General features: G+C 50.1%; 3 protein-coding genes and 1 long non-coding RNA gene across 6 annotated transcripts in view; 2 read left to right on the plus strand and 2 right to left on the minus strand.

The window, feature by feature from the left end:
* The window catches only part of ECE2 (endothelin converting enzyme 2), a 32,120-nt gene extending 16,742 nt beyond the window's left edge, over window positions 1-15,378 (minus strand). Inside the window, exons 1-3 of one of the 2 annotated variants that reach the window (XM_019463366.2) lie at window positions 15,143-15,378; window positions 9,913-10,196; window positions 8,930-9,405 (exon numbers count right to left, since the gene is read on the minus strand). In XM_019463366.2, coding sequence (XP_019318911.1) covers window positions 9,118-9,405; window positions 9,913-10,196; window positions 15,143-15,338 — 768 coding nt within the window. In that variant the 5' untranslated portion in view covers window positions 15,339-15,378 and the 3' untranslated portion in view covers window positions 8,930-9,117. Of the gene's footprint in view, window positions 1-8,929; window positions 9,406-9,912; window positions 10,197-15,142 lie in introns of those variants that run through there. The other variant, XM_019463367.2, reaches the window with a different exon arrangement.
* Window positions 3,403-5,736, minus strand: LOC128777277 (uncharacterized). Its single transcript, XR_008422501.1, has 2 exons — window positions 5,602-5,736; window positions 3,403-5,310 (listed from the first exon to the last, which is right to left on the minus strand). It is a non-coding gene; the product is annotated as an uncharacterized LOC128777277 (long non-coding RNA).
* On the plus strand, window positions 5,945-8,449 carry CAMK2N2 (calcium/calmodulin dependent protein kinase II inhibitor 2). The gene is made up of 2 exons (XM_019463377.2): window positions 5,945-6,517; window positions 7,395-8,449. The coding sequence occupies exons 1-2, from the start codon at window positions 6,349-6,351 to the stop codon at window positions 7,463-7,465; spliced, it is 240 nt and encodes a 79-aa protein (XP_019318922.1). The 5' UTR covers window positions 5,945-6,348; the 3' UTR covers window positions 7,466-8,449.
* Window positions 15,379-16,091: 713 nt separating the features above from the next.
* Window positions 16,092-21,691, plus strand: ALG3 (ALG3 alpha-1,3- mannosyltransferase). 2 transcript variants are annotated; one of them, XM_053903588.1, is made up of 9 exons: window positions 16,092-16,297; window positions 18,463-18,562; window positions 18,648-18,795; window positions 18,903-19,063; window positions 19,536-19,656; window positions 20,086-20,291; window positions 20,436-20,511; window positions 21,155-21,300; window positions 21,441-21,691. In XM_053903588.1, the coding sequence occupies exons 1-9, from the start codon at window positions 16,102-16,104 to the stop codon at window positions 21,601-21,603; spliced, it is 1,317 nt and encodes a 438-aa protein (XP_053759563.1). In that variant the 5' UTR covers window positions 16,092-16,101; the 3' UTR covers window positions 21,604-21,691. The 2 variants fall into 2 exon arrangements, with proteins under 2 accessions (XP_053759563.1, XP_053759564.1); XM_053903589.1 differs by having other exon boundaries at window positions 16,092-16,260.
* Window positions 21,692-21,759: the final 68 nt, after the last annotated feature.

A 21,759-nucleotide genomic window follows, 5' to 3' on the forward strand; every position in this document is an offset into this window, starting at 1 on the left:
TCAGAGAGTTGCTGTGAGAATTAAATGCAGCCACGTATGAGAAAGACTGGTACCTAGTTTTACAGTGTTCTCAGTTTCACTAGGCTTGGCCTAAATGGACATTTCCTTTCCATGCCTCTTTCGTGATTCAAGTTATTTATTAGACTCATAACTATTCCTGATTACATGTTAAATACCCTACTCTGAGAGGTCGGAGATTGCTCTAATCTATAATTCTCTTTTCTTTCCTCTGTGTTTGTCACCCTGACTCTTTTTCTTCTCTCATTCTATTGTTTTTTTCTTTCTCTTTTCTGCTCTTCTTTTCCTATAGGAATGATCTTTCTTTTGGTCTTTTTTTCCCTCTAAATTGATTGTGAATTGAGAGGGAATGGACAATGGCTTATGTGCTAAATTTACAAGAACAATGTAGTCATGAAGATAATAAGACACAATAATGTCCAGTGTTGACAAAAATGGGAAATATGGGCACTCTCTACATTGCTGGTGGCTTATAAATTGATAAAACTTTTTGGCAGTATGAATCAAAAAATGTAAGTGTATATAGCCTTTGAACCAGAAAGTCTTATTCTGGGAAATTGTTCCAGGAAATAATCATTATCCATAGGATGTTTGTATCAACTAGCTTTTGCTGCATAACAACCCTCTCCAAACTTTGTGGATCAAAATAGCAAACATGTATTATTTCTTATATTCTTGCAGGTTGACTAGGTGGTTGTTCAGTTCTGGTTCAGCTCAGTAAGAGCTGGAGGGCCTAGCTGAATGGCCTCACTGACATGTTTGGGCCTCAGTCGGGATGACTGGACCCTGTCTCTGTATGGTGTCTCCTTCTCCAGGAGGAAAACCCAGGCTCGTTCATATGGTGGTATCAGGATTCCTAGCAACAAAAAATGGGGCAAGCCTCAGTATATAAACAGTTTTCAAGCCTCTGCCTATCCCACATTTGCTAATGTCCCTACACAGCAAAGCAAGTCAGATGGTCAAGCCCAGATTTAGGAAGAGAGAAACAGAATTTACTATTTGATTGGAGGAGCTACAAAATATTGGAATCATTTTTTTCCTACAACGTTTGTTCATCACAGGACTGTCTGTAATAACGACAAAAACAAACAAGAAGAGTAGAGGACAAAAAAAAATTAAAGGTCTTCTCAAATAAATCAAACATCCATACAATGGGATAACAATGCAACATTTATAAATGACTGAAAGGAAGAGTTAATGCTATAGGGAAATGTTCTCCATATAGAATTAAGTGGGGGAGTAAAAGGGTTACAAAATCTTATTTTTGTGAAGCAAAAAAGTATAAAGCACAGATTTTATTTATTTTGTTTATTTATTTTGGGAGAGAAAGAGAGAGAGAGCGTGTGCTCAAGCACAAGTGGCGAGGGGCAGAGAAAAAATCCCAAGCAGGCTCTGAGCTGTCAGCGCAGAGCCTGAGCAGGTCTTGATCTCACCAACTGAACCATGAGATCCTGACCTGAGCCAAAATCAACTCAGTCGTTTAATTGACTGGGCCACCCAGGCACCCCTAAAAAGCACAGATTTTAAAAAAGAGATTGGAAGGACAGCAACAAAATGGTAATATATCTAATGATGAGATTACTTTTAACTTCTTCCTTATGCTTTTCTGTATACAGTTAACAATTCTACTGTCCTGCACTTACCTAAGCACTTCACATATGTTAATTTAATCTTCACAATGACCCAATAAGATATAGTCTAGCAGTATCATTGTCCCTATTTTACAGATGAGGAACCTAAGACACAGGAAAGCTTACTAACATACCCAAAGTCACACATCAGGTAGAAGGCAGATCCTTGATTTCATTCTAAACTCCATGCTCTTTTAACTATTATTCTTTCTTCTAAGTCAAGTGATTTGTCTGGAACCAGAGTGTGGTGTTTGGTAAATGGACTATATCATTGGTTTTAAACCTTTAAAAAAAAATCATCAGGGGCGCCGCCTGGGTGGCTCAGTCGGTTAAGCGTCCGACTTCAGCTCAGGTCACGATCTCGCGGTCCGCGAGTTCGAGCCCCGCGTCCGAGCCCCGCGTCGGGCTCTGGGCTGATGGCTCAGAGCCTGGAGCCTGCTTCCGATTCTGTGTCTCCCTCTCTCTCTGCCCTTCCCCCATTCATGCTCTGTCTCTCTCTGTCTCAAAAATAAATAAACGTTAAAAAAAATTAAAAAAAATCATCAAACACTTTTTCTTGCAAAAGTAATATACTCCAGAAGTAGAATAAAAAGATGAAATTCCATCTGCCAGGATCCCAGTAACATCCTCAGAGAAAACCATTATTAGTAGTTTAGTATGTATCCTTCCATATCTTTCTTCTATATGCAATTACATACCTAAACACACTGTGTGTATGTGTGGGTATGCATATATGTGTGTGTATGCTTTTTCCCCATACATGAAATTATACTCTACCCTCATTATTTGGTGACATTTGGCCGGCTTTGGAGATCTTATCATGTCAATCTACACAGATCTGCCTTATTCCTTTTTGCGACTTAATCAGTTTCTTCTAAATAGAATGAGTCCCAGAAATACCCTCATGGTATGGACTTCCTTTGACAGGCTGGGAGCAAAGGGCCCCCAGAGAGAGTTTAAGAAAGGAGAAACATAGTCATGAGAGATGTAAAAAGATGACCCAAACATATTTGTAACAGGTTGTACTTGTTTCCTAGCATTGCTGTAACAAAGTACCACAAACTGAGTGGCTCAAAACAACAGAAACTTACTGTTTCACAGTTCTGGAGGTGAAAAATCCAAAATCAAGGTCGTGGCAGGACCATACTCCCTGGGAAGGCTCTGGAAGGAACCCTTTCTTGCCTCTTCCAGCTTCACCTGGCTCCCAGCAATCCCTAGTGTTCCTCGGCTTGGCTCCCCTTCCTCACATAACCTTTTCCCCTGTGTGTATGTGCCTTTGTGCATCTATCCTCTTATAAAAACATCAGTGATTGGATTTAGGGCCTACCCTAATCCAGTACGACCTCATCTTAGTTTAATTAATTACATCTGCAAAGACCTTATTTCCAAATTGAAGTTTATACTCTGAGGCTCCAGGTGGACAGGAATTTTAGGGGGCTTCCTATTCAACCTGCTACATAGGCCTAAAGTTTCCACCTTAATAAAAGTGGCATTATTACGCAATTGACAAAAAGCATAGTATTCTGTTTAGAGCATATGGATCAAGTCCACTAGGCTTTGAGGGACTCGCAGTTGAGAAATTCAATGCACTGTCAAAAAAGTGTAAACAAACTTAATTTCATATTAGCTGTGAAAACAAATTTTCATCTCATGGGTAGGGAGGCAAAACTTTAGAATTTTCAGTAGAGGATCACAATTTAAAGGCCCCCTCCTCCACCATCCACCTGGGTGGCTCAGTCGGTTAAGTGTCTGACTTCAGCTCAGGTCATATCTCATGGTTTGTGAGTTCAAGCCCCACGTCTGGCTCTGTGCTGACAGCTCAGAGCCTGGAGTCTGCTTTGGATTCTCTGTCTCCCTCTCTCTGCCCCTCCCCTTCTTGTGCTCTGTCTCTCTCTCTCTCATAAATAAATAAATATTAAAAAAATTAAATGATACCCCCAACATTTTTATAACATAACTGTAGCTTATATAATGCAGTATCATTCTGATTTTGCACCTAGGTCTTTTGCTTTAATCATGACCTGGCACACACAGAAGGAACTGGAATAAGATTATTTAAGAAGGAGCTAACCAAATGAATTCCAAGGTAAATTGTTATTCCTCCAATCTTTTCATTCTGGGGATAGACAAGAGAATAATTTCAATTCCCCAAAAGCATTCTCATCTCATCCTTAGCAAGAACTCTTATGGTCCCTTTAGCACTTTTGGTGAAGGGAGGCTCATTACCTCCTGAGACAACCCACCTCACATAAGGACAACAATTTCATCTACAAAACTGTCCTTAATGTAGGTTCTATCATCTCTAATGCTTCAAACTGGAACATGGAGTCTCAGAGAGATATGCATAGTATGCAAACACATGAGGAAAAGCTTAGAAGGATATATATTAAAGTTTTCACGTAACTTTGTGTTTTCCTGAAATGTTAATGGTACAGTGAATACATTTTTTTTCAGATTTTATTTTTAAGTAATCTCTACACCCAAAGTGGGGCTCTAACCTACAACCCCAAGATCAAGAGTTGCATACTCCACCAACTGAGCCATCCAGGTGCCCCAAAATGAATGTATTTTTTTTAGATTAAAATAATTGAAAGAACTTTGTTTTTCATATTCAGTGTTAATGATCTATTACGTTTTGAAAACAACTCAAGGTCCTATGAATGTATTTTTTTTTAACTATAATTGTAAAGCCTTAAGTTCAAGGTCACACAGAAAGTGGCAGGGCCAGGATTGGAACCCATTGCTAGACAACTTCCAATGAGGGTAGAATTTTCTGGACTGTCTCCTAGTGACCCTGAGCTCCAGTGTCTTGTCATTCCAGGTCTCAGGGCTCCTTTCATTCAGCTGGGCCTCCACCTCCAGCTTTGGCTCTCATCCCAGAGAGCAGGATACAGCTGAGGAGGACTTGATAGGGATGAGACTCCAGGTCTGGGGCCTTGAGTGAATCTTGCACAGAGGTATTCTCTGGGACCACTCCCTCCCCCAATCCTGGTCCTTGAGGGCAGCCAACATTGCATTAGCCTCTGCATCCCCAGGAGTAGCTCTTGGTGAGAAGCTGTGGGAGGAAGGAGACCCAGCACCAGGCAGCTTCACTAACTGTGTGATTTGAAGGGAAGGAGGTAAAGCGCTTCGGAGACAGTGGAGACCCCTCCGCCCCGGGTATGGACAGAATGTACAGGATGATTATTACCCAGATCATTGCTGTCGTCACCTTCGCCGAGTGTGGGACCTCCCCGCCCTTCCAAGGCCAATGATTGCGCCAGAGCCCCTGCGCGCTAGCAAGCAGGTGACGCTGCCGCTGACGGCCAGCTGGGGGTAAGGGAGAGTAGAGGGGGGCCTTCGCGTCGGTGCAGCGAGAACTGCCACGTGATTCCCCGCAACGACGGCAGGCGTACCCTCTGTTCCTCCCCATCTGCCTCCGGATACCCACAGACTGGCGCCGCGTCCTCAGGCGCTCCGGGCTTCCCCGCGTCACCTGCAGCCAGGGCGCCCCCCGCGTGGCCGCCATTCATTTCCTCCTACACAGCACGCGCAGCCCTAGCCTCCAGAGCCAGCAGATCTGCGTGGCGCGGCAGGCGCTTTGAGCCCGAGTTTCGGCTTCAGCAGCAGGGTTGAGGGTCTACCCTGGTGAGCGCCCGTCGGCCCAGTAGCGAGATTCCTCCTAGAAGAGACCGAAATACACAGAGACTCAGGAGAGGCAACAGTGGCACGTAGGTACAGGGGCCAAGCATGGAGACATACGAAAGGCAGAGACACTTACGAGACAGACGTAGACAGAGACCACGACACAAAGCGATACGGGGCGCAGAGACAGATACAGACACAGAGAGATAGAGGGACATATAGATAGGCAGAGAGAGACACAGCAGGGCAGAAAAGCACTCCAGATAAACAGTTTAAGACCTAAAGACCAACCCGACACGAACGCGCCAACGGCGGTGACAGCACTCACCCGCCCGCTTGAGCTATTCCCGAATCCGCGGGATTCTCACAGTCCAGCACTAACCAGTACGGGATCCTCCCTCCCTCTCCCGCCGCCAGCGCGTTTCCCAGGTCCCCTCTTTCAGATGCCGCCCAGGCTCCAGGCTTCTGGCCCGGACCCGCCCGCCAATTCCCAGTCCCCCTTGCTCGCCTCCCTAGGCTCCTTACCAGACCCTCCTCCCTCTCCTCGGTTTCTGGGCTCCCTCCCGCCCCCCTCCCCTCCCCAGACCCGCCTCTCCCGACCAGATCCTGCACCCGTTGGCCGGTAGGATTCGCCCAGCCGCCACTCCCGCCATTGTGCAGGACCCTCCCACTAACACTCCCTGCCCTCGTTTGAGTGCTGGGCGCGCTCCTGTCGCTCCCGCCCCGCCTCTCTCCCCTGGCCGGTGCCCGCCCCACCTCCACCGCGCCCCGCCTGCCGCGCTCTGCGGCAGTCGGGCGCTCATCGTCATTCCGCTCTTGCCGCCGCCGCCGCCCCCGCCCCCCGCCCCCGCCCGGTCCCCGTCACCACCTCCGCCGCCGCCGCCGCCGCCTGCCCAGCGGCCCGGGAGGCGGAGGCGCGGGGGAGGAGGCCCCGCTTGGCTCCGCAGCCCCGGATGCTGCATGACTTCATCCTTCCGCCGGCTACCCTGCTGAGCTAGGGCCGGTCCGGCAGCTAGCCCGCCGCCCGCGCCCCGCTGCAGTCCCGCGCCCGCCCCGCGCCCGCCCCGCGCCCGCCATGTCCGAGATCCTGCCCTACAGTGAGGACAAGATGGGCCGCTTCGCCGCCGACCCCGAGGGCTCCGACCTCTCGTTCAGCTGCCGCCTGCAGGACACCAACTCCTTCTTCGCGGGCAATCAAGCCAAGCGACCCCCTAAGCTGGGCCAAATCGGCCGAGCCAAGAGAGGTATGCGGCCAGGGCCCGGAGTCGCCGCTTGACCCAGAAACCCTTCGCCGGCGCCCCCCGGCTGCGGTTCCCCGCCAAGCGCCCGCAGCTCTTGCCGCAGACCAGCGCAGCCAGCCGCTCGCCGGCCAGGGTTTGGGGGGGGGGGGGGTGGTGCCCCCGCTGCAGTCTTGTGTCCCTCTCTTCCCCTCTCCCGGGAACGCAGTGCCCCGGATTCGAGGCTCTCCACCTCTGGAAGTAGAGTCCTGACACCCGGGCGAGGGGGAGGGGCCGGCCGGGGCATTTGGGGCTGCCTGAAGTGGGAACGTGGGGCTACGGGCCGTTTCTTCAGGATCAAACGCTGAATTGGTGGATGCTACGGAAGAACCTTCGGGTGCGAAGGGACGTCCGATTGGAGAAAGGACAGCGGGGCTGGGGATTCGGTTGTCCTTGTTGTTTGCATGGGGAGGGGGCTCTGTTGGTGCCAGGATCTTAAGAGGGCTTCAAGCGGCGAGAGGGTTAGGGTGAGGAGAGGGTTGGACCAGGCGAAAATTCTGTTTGAGAAGAGGGTCTGTTGAAGAGGGGGCTCCCACTAGCAAAAGGAAGATCAGCTCGGATGGAGGAGAGCTCAGGCGGCGGGAGGATTTGGACCGGGAGGTAGAACAACTGGTTGGAAGAGGGGGCGTTCCTGCATCGGGAGGGGAAGAGGGTCTAAGGGGACTGGGCTCGGCGGTGGGGTCGAGTCGACAGGAGAATTCGGATGGGGAGGGCACAGTGGCACGGGCATCCGAGGGGCGTCGCTGGGCCACGGGAAGTAGCTGAGCGGGGCGCGAGGACACGGGGCCCATTCTCGCCGCCGCCCCCCGAGGCCGCGCGGCTGACGCGCTTTCTCCCTGCGCAGTGGTGATCGAGGATGACCGGATAGACGACGTGCTGAAGGGGATGGGGGAGAAGCCGCCGTCCGGAGTGTAGACGCGCCGGCTCGGGCGGCGGGCTCCGGGCCCAGCCCCGCAGCGGCCAGGAGCGCGGGCCGGCTATGCGGCTGCCGGCGCCCCCCGCCCCGGCCCAGGCGCCCGCGGGCGGGGGCTGCAGGGCCGCGCCGCCTCCGGGTTGGAGTCGCTGCCGCCGCCGCCGCCTGGCACTCCGGAGCTGTCCGCTTCAGCACCACGGCGGCGGCGGTAGCGGCGGCGCGGACCGGCCTGGAGCCCGCCGCCGCGCTCATGCACTTTAGAACCTCGGGCCGCAGCCCCACCCCGCACACCGGAACGGACACAGAGACCCACGGCCCTCGGCCCCCGACCCGCCCCCTCCCGCACGACTCCCCTGCCCCGCCCCTCTCCGGCCGGTCAGGTCCGCAGAGCCGGCTACCGGCCGGGGTCGATTCGCGTGCGCGCGCGCGCGCGCGCGCGCAGCCAGGGATGTTTGGCTGCGTATTTGCATGAGCTTCCCACCTACCTGAGCCCAGCCCTCCAGGCTGCTCTTCTCTCCCACCCCTGTCTGGCGTGACCCCAGCCTTAGCCTCTTTCTAAGGGACTTCCTCAGCACATTTGTATTTTTATATCCGACTCTTTGTTTACTGGCTCCCCTCATGGTTCATGCCCTCCCTCCCCCAGTCTCGGCCACGCTCTTCTGCGCCTGGCAGATAGGATGGGTGTTGAGTCTGAGATGGAACAAGCCCTAACATGGTAACCAACCACATGGCCAGTCTGCCCAGGCCTGACCCCAGGCGGCTCTCTGGCAGACCCCTCCTCTCAAGGTATCACCTTCCAAGGGCCCAAGTCTGATTTTACCTTGGACCCCTGCATCCTGCCCCTGGGAACCCAAGTGAGGACTGCTCTGCACCTTTGGATGACACCTGTGGCCCTGGAGATGTTTTCACCCCAGGGGTGTCCTTTGTAAATGTTCCTCCATCCTCACTGTACCAGGAGTGTGTGAATAAACACAGACCTCCCTGTGTGTGTGTGGCCACTGCTTTGGTCTGCTCAGGAGCCAGGCCAAAATGGCTCCAATCCCTTTTGGGGAGGGGGCAGATAACTTGGGAATCTCAGGTGCATGTTGCTGGTAGGGGAGGGTTGCCAAGTAAACACAGGCGGGCCAATCTGACTTGAGGACATCTTACAATGTAGCTTCCTTTGGTAAATATACAACCTAAGCAGGATAGGACACTAGAGCTTGGGCTGGAGCTAGGATCAGAAGCATAAAGCAATCTTGATTCAAAGTCTGCAGCCTCCCGTAGATAAATCCAGGTTGAATGGGGGTCAATAATAGGCCCCAGGGATGCAGGTCTCTGAGTCTGGCTGGCATGTGGAGCAGTTATGCTGAGCTTTGCCCCAGGGGATGAATCGTTGGTAGTTCAGTAGGGTAGGGGAGGAAGTTAGGGAATCCAGGAGAGATCTGAGGAACCCAAGAAGGAAACCAGAAACCTTGGATTTGGGATCTAGTTTAACCTAGGCTGTATTGTTTCATGTGGGGTTGCTCCCATCAGCTCTATCTTAGGCATGGTGCCTCTGGGATTGTGAGCACCTTGAATCCAACCCTAAATCCAAGCCCTAAATCAGGAATTCCAAGTACTTGAAGAGCCCAGGGGAGAAAGGCAGGGAGGACTGGAGGACATGCCTCTGGCCTCACAGGTGAATGGCACTGAGGAAGTCCTCGTGATCCGAGTCCTGGAGGAAGCAGGGTGAGGTGGGAGGTCTAGCGGGTGAGAGGATCTCAGTCCCAAGGGCAAGTTGGGCTACAGTGAGTTCTTTACCCTTCTGCATGAGGTAAAGATGGAAGTGGAAGCCACTGCCATAGGTTGCATGCTTCAGGGACCAGCCATATTGGGCTTGGGCATAGTGTCTGATCCGAAAGTGGGGCGCAGCTGAGGTCAATGAGATGAATCGGCCTCCAGGGACCAACACCCGGCTCACCTGCAAGGCAGACAGAGAAGCCACTGGTGAGGAGTCCATCTCCAGGTTCTCAAAGGTTAGTATTGCCCCAGATGCCTTCCTAGGTACTACCCTATGTTCCATAGCTCAGGGCTCTCCATGGCAAGAGTGAGCCTTCTTCTCTGCCCCTACTCACTTCATGGGGGTAGGGCTATATTCTACCCAGGTAAGAGCATGGGAGTGATGTCAGGTGCATGGGCACTGCTTTCCTGTCACCCTCCTAGTCTGTGTTACCCATCTGGAACCTGGCTGTTACCTCATCCCTATTGGCAGCTTAATAGCTAACCATCAGCATCTGTGAGCCTGGCCACTCCAGGCCCCTATAATCTTTACCCAGCTTAACCTTCCTTCCGGTAACCATGGTCCTAAAAGTGAGCCATTACCGATTCCAAACTATATCTCCTTCTGACTTCTGAGTTCTTTCAACCTCCCAAAACCCCAGTCCCTCCTCCCCACCTCTTGGTCTACCCTTTCTTGTGGCTCCCTCACCTCACTCAGCACCTGGTCCACAGTGTGGACACCTTCAGAAGACACAGTCCAGGGATCTCGTTCTCCAGCTAACAGGGCATCCAGTGTGCCCTTCTCAAGCACCACATCGAAGGAGCCACTGGGGAAGTCCAAGGCCCGCACATCCATGGTCTCCCAGCGCAGGTTGGGCACATGGGCATAGCGAACCCGCATAGCAGCCACCACCACTGATGAGTAGTCCACACTGGTCACATCAGGGAAGCCTCCAAGAAACAGCTCATAGCTCAGGGCACTGTTCCCACAGCCTAGGATAGGAAGGGATGGAATGGGTGGCAAAAGGGCTGGGTTAGATTTGGTTCTCACTCCTGAAATTATCCATCTACTCTTGGCCCATCTTCTATCAGCCTAAACCCTCCCATACCGAGGGAGAAGCAGCAGGGTATAAGAAAGAACACAAATTTTGGAGTCATAGTCATGCAGAACTGGGCACATATCCTGGCTCTAACATTTCTGGCTGTGTAGACTAGGGTAAGTTGTTTACATACCAGGAACTTGGATTTCCTACTGAGAAAAATGAAGATAGCAATATCTAGCCTACATGCAGGATGTGATACACTAAATTTAAAAACTAAGGGGTGCCTTGGTGGCTCAGTTGGTTAAGCATCCAACTTCGGCTTAGGTCATGATCTCACAGTTCGTGGGTTCGAGCCCTGCATCGGGCTCTGTGCTGACAACTCAGAGCCTGGAGCCCGCTTCAGATTCTGTGTCTCCCTCTCTCTTCTCCTCCCGGGCTCACACTCTGTCTCTCTCAAATATAAACAAACATTAAAAAAAAAAAAAAAAAAAACCTAAAACAGCTGGAGAGTAGCTGCAGGAGCTCTGAAGCTCTGAACTTCAGAGTTCAAAGATCTAGATTCTGCTACCTCTGGTCACACAGCCATGGCAAGTCATTCAACTCTGAGCCTCAGTTTCCTCATAGACAGAATGGGGATAATACTGGCATCATTGGAACCATAACATTATTTGGATAGTGTTAGTATTATCCCAGTCCCTAACCTCTCAGAGAACCTTTGAGGATATCAGCCCTCACAGTCTGAGGATATCAGACTTCACATTAGGGGTTAGTATCCTACTTTGGTTTCCCAGGCAGAATTAACAAGTGTGGGGGAACTCGGTGGGGACACACAGTGGAGTGGATTCCTTGTAATTCCTTAATGTATTGAGCACTACATATTGGGTTCTGCAGATGAACAAGTAGCTCATGCTCTAGTGGGAGGAAAAGATGTGTATTCAGGCAACTGCCATATAATGCGAAGCGAGTTTCAATAGGGACAGTGTGTGAAAACACATAGGATGGCTCCTGTCCCCACCTCTGGTGGGTCAGCCAAGGCTTTCAGAGAAGGTGATAACCAACCAGAGTCTTGAAGAATCCTAACACTCTGGTGGGAAGTACCTGGAAAGCAGTCCCAGAGGGCAGAGTATGGTGAGAGATGGGACAGAAGTTAGAGGACAGGATGTGGACCCAAAGCATAGGTGTGACTTCCTTTGAAGGTATGTGGGCCTCTTCCAGGCCCTCTTGTGGTCAGTCTCAGCCTGAAAATGGAGCTGGATGGCAGTTCTGGTTGACCCACAGCTCTTGGGCTTAGATTGCCTTTAATCCTCATTTGCCTCCCTAAGAGGATCACAGGATCAGCTGTTAGGATAGCCCTAATCTAGTACGGTTTGGCACCTGGACAGGGCACTGAGAGGCTGCTGGCTGGTCCTCAGCTGCCCCTTCCTATGTCCCTCCTCAGGCCCTACAGCTGAGGAAGAATACTATTTTGCCTAGGAAAACCCAGTGTGTGTTTTTCCACACTGGAACTACAAGCCCAGAGAGATACACTGCATGGGATCAGAGGTGAGGGTGGATGAACAAGAGACCCCAAGTCAGTTCAGGCTAAATTCCCACTGGGTTCTCTGACCCACAAACTCTTCACCACCCCACATCTGACCTCATATGCCCATAGAGCTCTGCCCAACTGTGGACGAACCCAAATTTCCTTTCTTTGTCCCCCATGGTACAAGAATGGCATCTTCCAAGAGAAATTCGTCCAAGGATGAAGAGAGAACAAAACCTGACCACAAACCAAATCATACTTACAAAGCAGCGATTCCTGGTCCTGCTGCCTCAGTGATTGGAGGCTAGCAACTAAGAGAAGGGTCTTGGGAAGGCCATTGCTTTCCTGGATGAGGCTTTAGGGAAGCAGAGCCCTGGAGAAATGCGCCACATCCAAGAACCCATCACATGGGAGCCCAGAGCTATGCGGACCCTATCCCAGCACCAAGAGACAGATGTATAAGCCAAAATACCAATTCACTAACTTATAATAGGAAAAATAACCATCATAGGGACTGAGAAGGCTGTCAATCCTGGTCAGTCCCTTTTCTCTATACAGAAAATATAAACTGAAGCCGAATTATGATCAAAAGATTCCTATAAGCACAGAGTCAAGCAAGGAGAATCAGAGTTGTGTGACACTGGCAAAGCTGGGAAAGCCATATGCCTGCATCCACCACGAAGATATTCTAGCCATGGGTAGAAGACACACAATTTTCACAATTTCTGACTCCCATTTTCAATAATAATAATAATTATAACTAACAGTCATTAAACATAGGGTCCTATGCTAAGCACTTTGTAAGAATTATCTCAGGTCATCTTCAAGGTAGCTCCAGATAGAAGATACCCATAATCACCATTACATGTTCTCAATGGGGAAAATGAGGCTGCCCAAAGTGGATAACAAACTTGATCCTAAGGTCACACAATCAGTGGTTGAGCCAGAATCCGGATACAGGACTGTCTCACAACAGAACCAGAGCTATTAAACCACTATGCTAAACTGTCTCAAGAGGTCTACTCACCTTCAGTAATGACATTCCAACTTTGCCTGTATCAGTAGGACCTTTAGGTTGTAATTCACAATGTTTTTATCAGTTTGAACAGAGTTCTAGATGCCTCTCTATGCCCATCTGTGCTGTGCAGCAAGAGAAATAGAAGCTCTGGAGTCCAATGGCTCTCTTACTTCACCACTTACTTGCTGCGTGACAGTAGTAGGCACTGTCAGTGCTCAGACTAGATCCCTTTGGAGTGTTTCTAGGTCTTGGCCTGTGTTCTGACAGTTTGGGTTTCTGACACTTTAGGCTGAAACTACTCTCAGGGAAACTTTGCCTTATGATCCCAATCCTCCTTGGCCTTTCCCCCTTCCCTCTTCCCTCACTCTCTTATCAATTTCTCCTTCAAGCACATTCGTAATAAATGACTGGGACATGAATCCTAAGATGAGTCTTAGATTTGCTTCTAGAGAACCCAACTTGAGACAATGACCTAGAGCAAAGGTCACTAAATCTAGCTTGCCATCTGTTTTTATAAAGTTTTACTGCTATACAGCTATTATGTATCATTTACTTATGTATTGTCTGTGGCAGTACTGAGTAGCTATGACAGAAACTAAATAGCCCACAAAGCCTATGGTATTTACTACTTGGCCATTTTCAGAAAAAGTTTATCAACCCCTAACCTAGAGTAAGTCTTCTAGTAATTATCACTCACTTCTATGGGTCGTCGAGGACTAAATAAGTGAAAAAGGGCCCAGCACATTCCCTAACACCTACCAGGTGCTCAGCTTATGTTTGCCAAGGTGGAATGTTCCATAGGGTACTCCCAAGTTGTGGGTCCTGTTCTTAGATTTTGAGAATCTTGCCTAGAAAGTTTTCCTCTATGATTTTGAGACTTTTCTCCCCTCTACCAAGAAAAGGCAACCTCCCAGTCAAGCAGATATTAAGGCAGTGTTATTCTGCAAATCACCAGCATGAGAATCAGCTGTGGGTCTGCTGAAACTACAGAATCCCAAGACCCACCTTAGACCATCCCCGGAATTAGAATCTCGGGGGGGGGGGGGGGTTCAGCTTTCCAGGTGATTTTGATGGACACTAAAGCTTGAAAAACGTAGATCTACGGTAAATTTATAAACAAATACAATGGTTTAAAAGCACACAACTCAAGAGAATTTTTACCTCTGGGGAAAAGGGGTTTGGGGGACCACACAGAAAACCTTAAATATACATGGGGTCTTTTATTTTGCCAGGTATTATTCTAGATAGCTTTCATACTCAATTATCTTAAAAACCCAATAAGTAAGTACTCATTTTTTTAAGGCTGAGAAAATGAAGGTGCAGAAATTTAGGTGTTTGTCCATGATTCCACAGCTTAAGATTCTATGCTTCTGTCCATGATTTCCACGGTTAAGACTACATAAGCGAAGAGTTAACTACCTCCAGGGTCCAAGTTCATAAGCACTAAGTTATACTTCCTTTCTAGTCCTAGGAATGTTCTATTTCTCAAATTGAGTAGGGTATACAAACACAGATTATTTATATCTTACACATATACTGTATTATAGATGTCTCATATATAAGAAATATTTCACATAAATATAAACATACTTTTACAAATACCAAAATAAAAACTATAATTGGAAGGAAACCCGTTGCTCAAACTTCACTGGAACCCCCAAGGCTGGCAGTGGGAGAAAACCCTGAGGGTGCAGCTGGACCTCTCAGAACCCGACCTTGAATCCCTGCATTTGAACGTTCGTGGTTGGAGAATCACACCAATCTTGGCTGCAATCTCCCCTCCGACCTCAGAAGGCGCTGTCCTCGTCCTCACTGCACTTGGGGGTTAGGACCAACTTTCAGTTAGGGCTCGAGAATGAAGAAAAGTCTCTAGATGACAGTGGCTTCCGGTGCCCATTGGCCCTAACAGATAAACGCCAGGCATCGTGCTCCAGGTGCCTGAACGTGCCTTATCCGACTTGAGCTCGCAGTTCCATTTCTAGAAGTGAATTTGAAGCTCAGAACGAGTTCACAACTTATCCTAAATCATACAGCCAACTAGCGTTGGGACTTGAACTAGGTGCTCTGAGCTCTCGAGTGCTCGAGGCTGCCTCTCGAGAGACCGGGACAGGGTCCTAGGACACCTACCAAACTCAGAGAGAGACTATCTTCCTCCACGGGGCCCTTGAACCAGAATCTCTTGACTCCCGTCGCCCTGGCTAAAGACTACCGAGATTCTGAAGGTACTGGATCTTGGCTCCCACTCGGGTGTCCTCCAAGGGGGACAAACAGACTCGAGAAAAGCGGACAGGGCCAGGCCGGGACAGGACGGGTTCAGCCAGTTCCACCTCGGCTGCGCAGCACCAGGACTACCCACCTAGCACGAGGATACGGTCTTCGGGCCGCAGCTCCGGCTCTAGGAGTGCACGGAAGGAGGAGAAGTCCCCGAACCACTCGTAAGGGGCAGAGTCAGCCGCATTCCGGTAGCGCTGGTCCCAGTACTGGACCTCACGGTACCAGCAGTTCTGCTCTGGTATCTCGGGCGGGGGTGCTGGGGCCCCTGGAGAAGCCATGCCTGCAGCTGCAGAACCGCCAGGACACACAGCCCGCACCTCTAGAACTGGGCTTGGCGCCCCTATGTAGCCAATCAGGATGGTAGCATTCAGGGGGCGTGGCCCTTGTGTCTCCGCCCACCACCTGCAGTTGCTCAACATAAACACGTGGAACTTCCGTTCTCTAGTAAGCGCTCTTTGAAGAATACTCCGGGTAGGAAAAATTACAAGGTTCAGAACTTGAATCCTCCAACTGCACTGCGCCCTCACTTCTGAGAGCCAAACTCATACTAGTATCAGACTCACTCGGCTCATCACGGCTTCTTTCATTTCAGTTTGTCCGGCTCCGTCAGTTAAGAAGTCTGAAAGTTAATGAAAGATTCATTTCTATCCAGTTTTGAGCACTCTAAAGGCTCACAGAGGAGGCGAGAGGGGCGCGGACACAGGTCTTGTTCTCCAGGAGAGACTGGCATGAAACACAGACGAAGTGTGATGCCAACTGGGGGAGGACATGAACAGGAATGTTGCTTTTCTGTTGCATCTATTTTAGCACCTGTATGCCCAGAATCAAGTATGTACGGAGGAGTGAGATTGTTCCTGCACAAATGGAATGTGAAGTCCATCAGGAAAGAGGTGGAAGAAGTAAATTTTAGTGGAGTAAATAGGACACTGGAAACTGGTTAGCTATCAGTCGGTTGGGATGGTCCGCGTGGGGAGCGGAACCTAAGTGCAGAAGGGTTGGGCTTCCGGGGTAGCGGGCCAATACGAGCGACGCACCGTCAAGATGGCGGCGGGCCTACGGAAACGCGGCCGGGGAGGTCCCTTAGCTCGAACGGCGGGATCCTGCGGACAATGGCTGCGGCGCGCCTGGCAAGAGCGGCGCCTGCTGCTGCTGGAGCCGCGCTACACGCTGCTGGTGGCCGCCTGCCTCTGCCTGGCGGAGGTGGGCATCACCTTCTGGGTCATTCACAGGGTGGCATGTGAGTGCGCCGAGGAGGAGGGGAGGGTAGGGAGAGGGACCCGAACCCCCTACTTAAACTGGGACCCAGATTCGGAGCTGAAATCTAGCCCTCAAATCCAAGCAGTCTTCAATTGCAGACCGTAATTTTTACCCAGGTGCCAAGCCTGCTCCACAGAAAACCAAACGCTATCTTAATCCCTCCCCCATGATGGAAGGGGCGACCCTAGAGATTGGCCCTCTGCCCTGAACATACAGCCTGCCAGGTTAAGAAAATAAACCAGCCTAGAAATCAATCAAAGGCTTGGGTCCGAGTTAATGTACTGCTGCTCCTTCATGCCTCTGTGGTTTTGGACATGTCCCTTCCCCTGTGGGGTCTCAATTTTCTCATCTGTTCACTTCTGAGGTCTCAAAAGTCGTTTGTCAATAATGGCAATCTGTGACCACTTGAGTCCTTTTGGTCTTATTGGGGGCTCCTTTCCAGGCTGAATCTAGATACTGGGCTGAATGAAAGCTTTCTTGCTAAAGATGATTAATTCAGCACATATTTATTGAATGTTTATTACATGCTTAACACTACTAGGTGCCAAGGGTACAGTGGTGGAAAAGGTAGACACATTCCCTATTTAGATGTGTGAGCTTGGACAAAAGTGAGTTAGCAGAAAATTACAGTGCATCATACTCCTTATACTGGTAAGGGTACCATAAAGGACACAAAAGGGCACTTACATCAGACTTGAGTTAAGGAAGGCTTTCTAGAGTCCCCCTTGAAAGGTTAAGAGCTAGCCAGTTGAGGAAATAGAGAAAAGGGGAGGAGAAAGAGCACTGTAGGTAGACAGAGCCCTGTAACTAAAACCTTCAGTCAAAAGAGAGTCAGCTTCCTTTGAGAAACTGAATGTTTTTAGAGCTGGAATAGATAGAAATCAAGTTCAGGTGGTAGAGAGGAGATTGTAGAAGTTGAGACCAGATCCTGAAGCAGTCTGTAAGTTGTGTTAAGGAGATAATTAGCATGGTGGTTAAGAATTTAATAGGACCTCATGGAGTTCTAATCTCATTTCTACCCTTCCTAGCTCACTGATCTTGAACGAGTCACTTAACCTCATTAATTCATAGGTTCCTCTTCTAAACATGGGAATAATAGAGTTTGGTCTTTTTTTTTTTTTTTTAAACATTTATTTATTTTTAAGACAGAGAGAGACAGAGCATGAACGGGGGAGGGGCAGAGAGAGAGGGAGACACAGAATCGGAAGCAGGCTCCAGGCTCTGAGCCATTAGCCCAGAGCCTGACACGCGGCTCGAACTCACGGACCGCGAGATCATGACCTGAGCCGAAGTCGGACGCTCAACCGACTGAGCCACCCAGGCGCCCCTAGAGTTTGGTCTTTATTTTAAGAGCCTTGAGGAATCATTGAAGGGTTTTAAGCAGAGAGATCTAACATGATTTCTATTATAGGAAGCACTTTCTGGTTGCAGGGTGGGAAATATGTTGTGGGGTGAAAGTGGAAGCTGGGAAACGAATTACGAAGTTGTTGCATCATTGAGGCTAGAAATTGTGTTCAGTCCAAATTTGAATATGTAATAGCAGAAGAGGATGAGATAGTAGAGTCATGTAGGATGAAGAATAGGCAGGATTTGGTGATTGGGTGTTGGAAATAAGAAAGAAGGAAGTGTCAGAGATGTTACCCAGGTTTGTGACCTAGGCAGCTGGGAGGTTGATGGTGCCATTCATGGAACCTAGGAAGGGGAGCAGATTTGGAGTGGATGGTTGTGTTCAATTACAGACAAGTTGCAGATGCTTGGGTTCACCCAGAGAATGTCAGATAGGCGGTGAGATAAGAGTTGTGATAGAAGTCTTGGGAATGAGCTGGAACTCTTGTGTTTTGTTTTGTTTTTTAAATTTTTTAATTGTTTATTTATTTTTTGAGAAAGACAGAGTGCAAGCTGGGGAGGGGTAGAGAGCAGGAGACACAGAATCCAAAGCAGGCTCCAGGCTCTGAGCTGTCAGCACAGAGCCCGACACGGGGCTCGAACTCACGAACTGCGAGATCATGACCTGAGCTGAAGTTGGATGCTCAACCGACTGAACCACCCAGGCGCCCCTGGGACTCTGTTTTGATGGGTGGATGTGTGGGGGGGCAGACAAGTTCTGAACTTGGAAGTAACCACACCATTTCTGTCCTTTTCCAGATACAGAGATTGACTGGAAGGCCTACATGGCCCAGGTGGAGGGCGTCATCAATGGCACCTATGACTATACCCAACTGCAGGGTGACACTGGACCTCTTGTGTGAGTGGGGATAACAGGTTCAGTGAGGACATGAGGGGCCGACTGGATACCAGGCTGAATAGCCTGAACCAGACTCCTCTTTCAGGTACCCAGCTGGCTTTGTGTACATCTTTATGGGGCTGTATTACGCCACTGGCAGGGGCACTGACATCCGCATGGCCCAGCACATCTTTGCTGTGCTCTACCTGGCCACCTTGCTGCTTGTCTTCTTGATCTACCACCAGACCTGCAAGGTGAGTCCATGCTACCAGGAACAGGCGGCCCCAACTGGCTGTGCTGGGGAGTCGGGATGGCTCAGGGTTGGTGAGCTGACCTTGTTCCCCATTGTCCCACTTCTCAGGTACCTCCCTTCGTCTTTTTCTTCATGTGCTGTGCCTCTTACCGTGTCCACTCCATCTTTGTGCTGCGGCTCTTCAATGACCCAGTGGCCATGGCGCTGCTCTTCCTCAGTATCAACCTCTTGCTGGCCCAGCGCTGGGGCTGGGGCTGCTGCTGTTTCAGGTCACCACCCCTTCCTTCTCCCCCCTCTCTTACTCTGTATTTCCATCCCCCCCCCCCCCCCCCCAGTTTTCTGCAGCGGAGGGAGTAAGGGAGTAACCAGACAATATATGGGTCAGTCAGGGTCCCACTGGACAAGTCTAGGATCTGTAGAAAGTCTCCGCCCCACCCTTCAAGAACATATACCCTGTTCCTAGCCTCTGTTCCCTCTAGACAGCATCTGTTGTTGGAGTTGGCCCTTGTACATTCTGAATACTGTAAATATGTATTTGCTGGCTCAGTCTGGTTATAGAGACTTGATATCTGCTCCTTACTCTCAGTCTTCTCCCAGGCTGGCTTATCCTTTTTCCAGCAGTTTTAAGGGTGGACCCCATCCCAGAGCTTAGTGGCAGGGGAGGGGAGGAGTTGCTATGTGTGTGTGGGATACATGGCCCTGGAGCTGATCTCCACCCTTCCTCTCCCCTCCCTACCCTAGCCTGGCAGTCTCTGTGAAGATGAACGTGCTACTCTTCGCCCCTGGGTTACTATTTCTTCTCCTCATGCAATTTGGCTTCCGTGGAGCCCTCCCCAAGCTGGGCATCTGTGCTGTCCTTCAGGTACCCCTTCCACCCCTTCCCCTTTCTAATGAAGAGGAGGCCATTCTCTGGCCTTCTTCCATCGTTGAGACTTCCTCAGAACTAACAGACAGGGTTTTGGAGTTGATTTTGGACTAGGCAATGTTACCTCTGGGCTTTACTTTTATTAGCTATAAAATAAGGGTGTTGAACTATATGGTTTCTGAGGGTCTCTCTCATTCTGCCCATTTATGACTTGATGAATCTAAACTTAAAGCACTGTTATTACCTGCCTTCTCAGCTTCTTTGGCCCCAGACTCTGGTCTCGATGAGGAGGCTGGCTTTCCTGCTATTCCTGGTGGGAATTTGAGAACCTCTGAGACCTACACCCTCTGTCCACTCCCCTTGGTGATTAGCATGAAGGCTGGACTTGAGCCTGGGCAGCTCTGCTGACATCACACATATCCTCAGGTTGTGCTGGGCCTGCCCTTCCTTCTGGAGAACCCCATTGGCTACCTGTCCCGCTCCTTTGACCTTGGCCGCCAGTTTCTCTTCCGCTGGACAGTAAACTGGCGCTTCCTGCCTGAGGCCCTCTTCTTGCATCGTGCCTTCCACCTGGCATTGTTGGCCGCCCACCTCACCCTGCTCTTGCTCTTTGCCCTTTGCAAGTGGCACAGGTGAGAAAGGGGAGCAGTGTCACGGGTCAAGTTGGGGCAAGGAGTGTAGGGCCTGCTTGGGGGAGACGTGAAGTTCATGGGGGGTGAATCTAGAGTTTGGCCTAGGATGGGGGCTTGATAAATGTTTGAATGGCTTCTCCCCAGGACGGGGGAAAGTATCCTGTCGCTGTTGAAGGATCCCTCCAAAAGGAAGGTTCCACCACAGCCCCTCACACCCAATCATATCCTTTAAATCATGGGAAGGTAAGTCTTGCCCTCGCCAGGTACAGTTGGGGTCCTGGTCTGTTAGCCCTGGTGCCTGGTGACCTGGGGGAGGGAAAGGAGGTGCCAGTAATAGCCACAGGCCCTGTTCATGGAGGAGAGCACTTTACATATTTAAGTGTATTTTATTCTTAATCTTAAATATTATTTGATTTACCATTATGAGTACTCACTCTGCCTGGTGTGCTAAGAGATTTACATACATTCTAACATGTAAAGCTCACAAGAGACTCTGAAATAGGGAGGGTTTTGTTTGTTTATTTGTTTTATTCTCATTTTAGAGATGACAAAATCAGGGCATTGAGGAGTTTAGGTAATTTACCTAGGTCACACAGCTTGTAAGTGATGGATTTAAACTCCCTGGGCCTTATGGCCCCAGTATTACTGTCTCTAATGTGCCTCAACATTAGATTGAGGCACAGGTCTGGAGAAGTTAAAAAATTCGTCCAGAAGTATGCATCTCGGAATGGCAGGGCCAGGGGGCTATCTGACCCCAAAACCTTTGCCCCTTTGCTTTGGAACCTCCCTCTCCCCTCCTCCCCTCCCCCCCCATCCCAATTCCTGCCCCTTCTGCTCCTGCCCTTGGCCTTGACCACTGCATACAGATCATCTCTACCCTCTTCACCTCCAACTTCATTGGCATCTGCTTCAGCCGCTCCCTCCACTACCAGTTTTACGTCTGGTATTTCCACACACTGCCCTACCTCCTATGGGCCACGCCTGCACGCTGGCTTACACATCTGCTCAGGTACTGGCTGGGACACCCTGGGCGAGTGGGAAGGGCTAGGGAGTTCCTCGTCGCAAGGCTGACTGTGGAGGGTTGGGAGCGAGCTACGGGGCTGCAGGTCTAGAAACTGGGCAAAACCTGAGCTTTTTTCTCCTCTCCAGGTTGCTGGTGCTGGGCCTCATTGAGCTCTCCTGGAACACATACCCCTCCACATCCTGCAGCTCTGCCGCCCTGCACATATGCCATGCTGTCATCCTGCTGCAGCTCTGGCTGGGCCCCCAGCCATTCCCCAGGAGCATCCAGCACAGCAAGAAAGCCCACTGAGATCCACTTCCCTTCCCCTCCAGTCCACTCTTAGGACCCTGGATGGGGATAGACTCTATGCCTTTCCCAATAAACCTTACCAAGCCCACTGCTGTGCAGCCTACATGGAGGTGCTTACACCAAGCCGTGAGGGGCATGCACACTACAGATGAAGAA

This window comes from Panthera pardus, unplaced genomic scaffold, assembly GCF_024362965.1.
Source record: "Panthera pardus isolate Hobbes unplaced genomic scaffold, ASM2436296v1 HiC_scaffold_16, whole genome shotgun sequence".
NCBI lineage: Eukaryota > Metazoa > Chordata > Mammalia > Carnivora > Felidae > Panthera > Panthera pardus.

What these genes read in the sequence shown, in the direction of transcription:
- CAMK2N2 (XM_019463377.2), top strand. Translation starts at nt 6,349, where the DNA reads ATGTCCGAGATCCTGCCCTACAGTGAGGACAAGATGGGCCGCTTCGCC. An exon ending in AATCGGCCGAGCCAAGAGAG is followed by an intron (nt 6,518 to 7,394) that starts GTATGCGGCCAG and finishes CTCCCTGCGCAG; the next exon opens with TGGTGATCGAGGATGACCGG.
- ALG3 (XM_053903588.1), top strand. Translation starts at nt 16,102, where the DNA reads ATGGCGGCGGGCCTACGGAAACGCGGCCGGGGAGGTCCCTTAGCTCGA. An exon ending in TCTACCACCAGACCTGCAAG is followed by an intron (nt 18,796 to 18,902) that starts GTGAGTCCATGC and finishes CCCACTTCTCAG; the next exon opens with GTACCTCCCTTCGTCTTTTT. An exon ending in GCATCTGTGCTGTCCTTCAG is followed by an intron (nt 19,657 to 20,085) that starts GTACCCCTTCCA and finishes ACATATCCTCAG; the next exon opens with GTTGTGCTGGGCCTGCCCTT.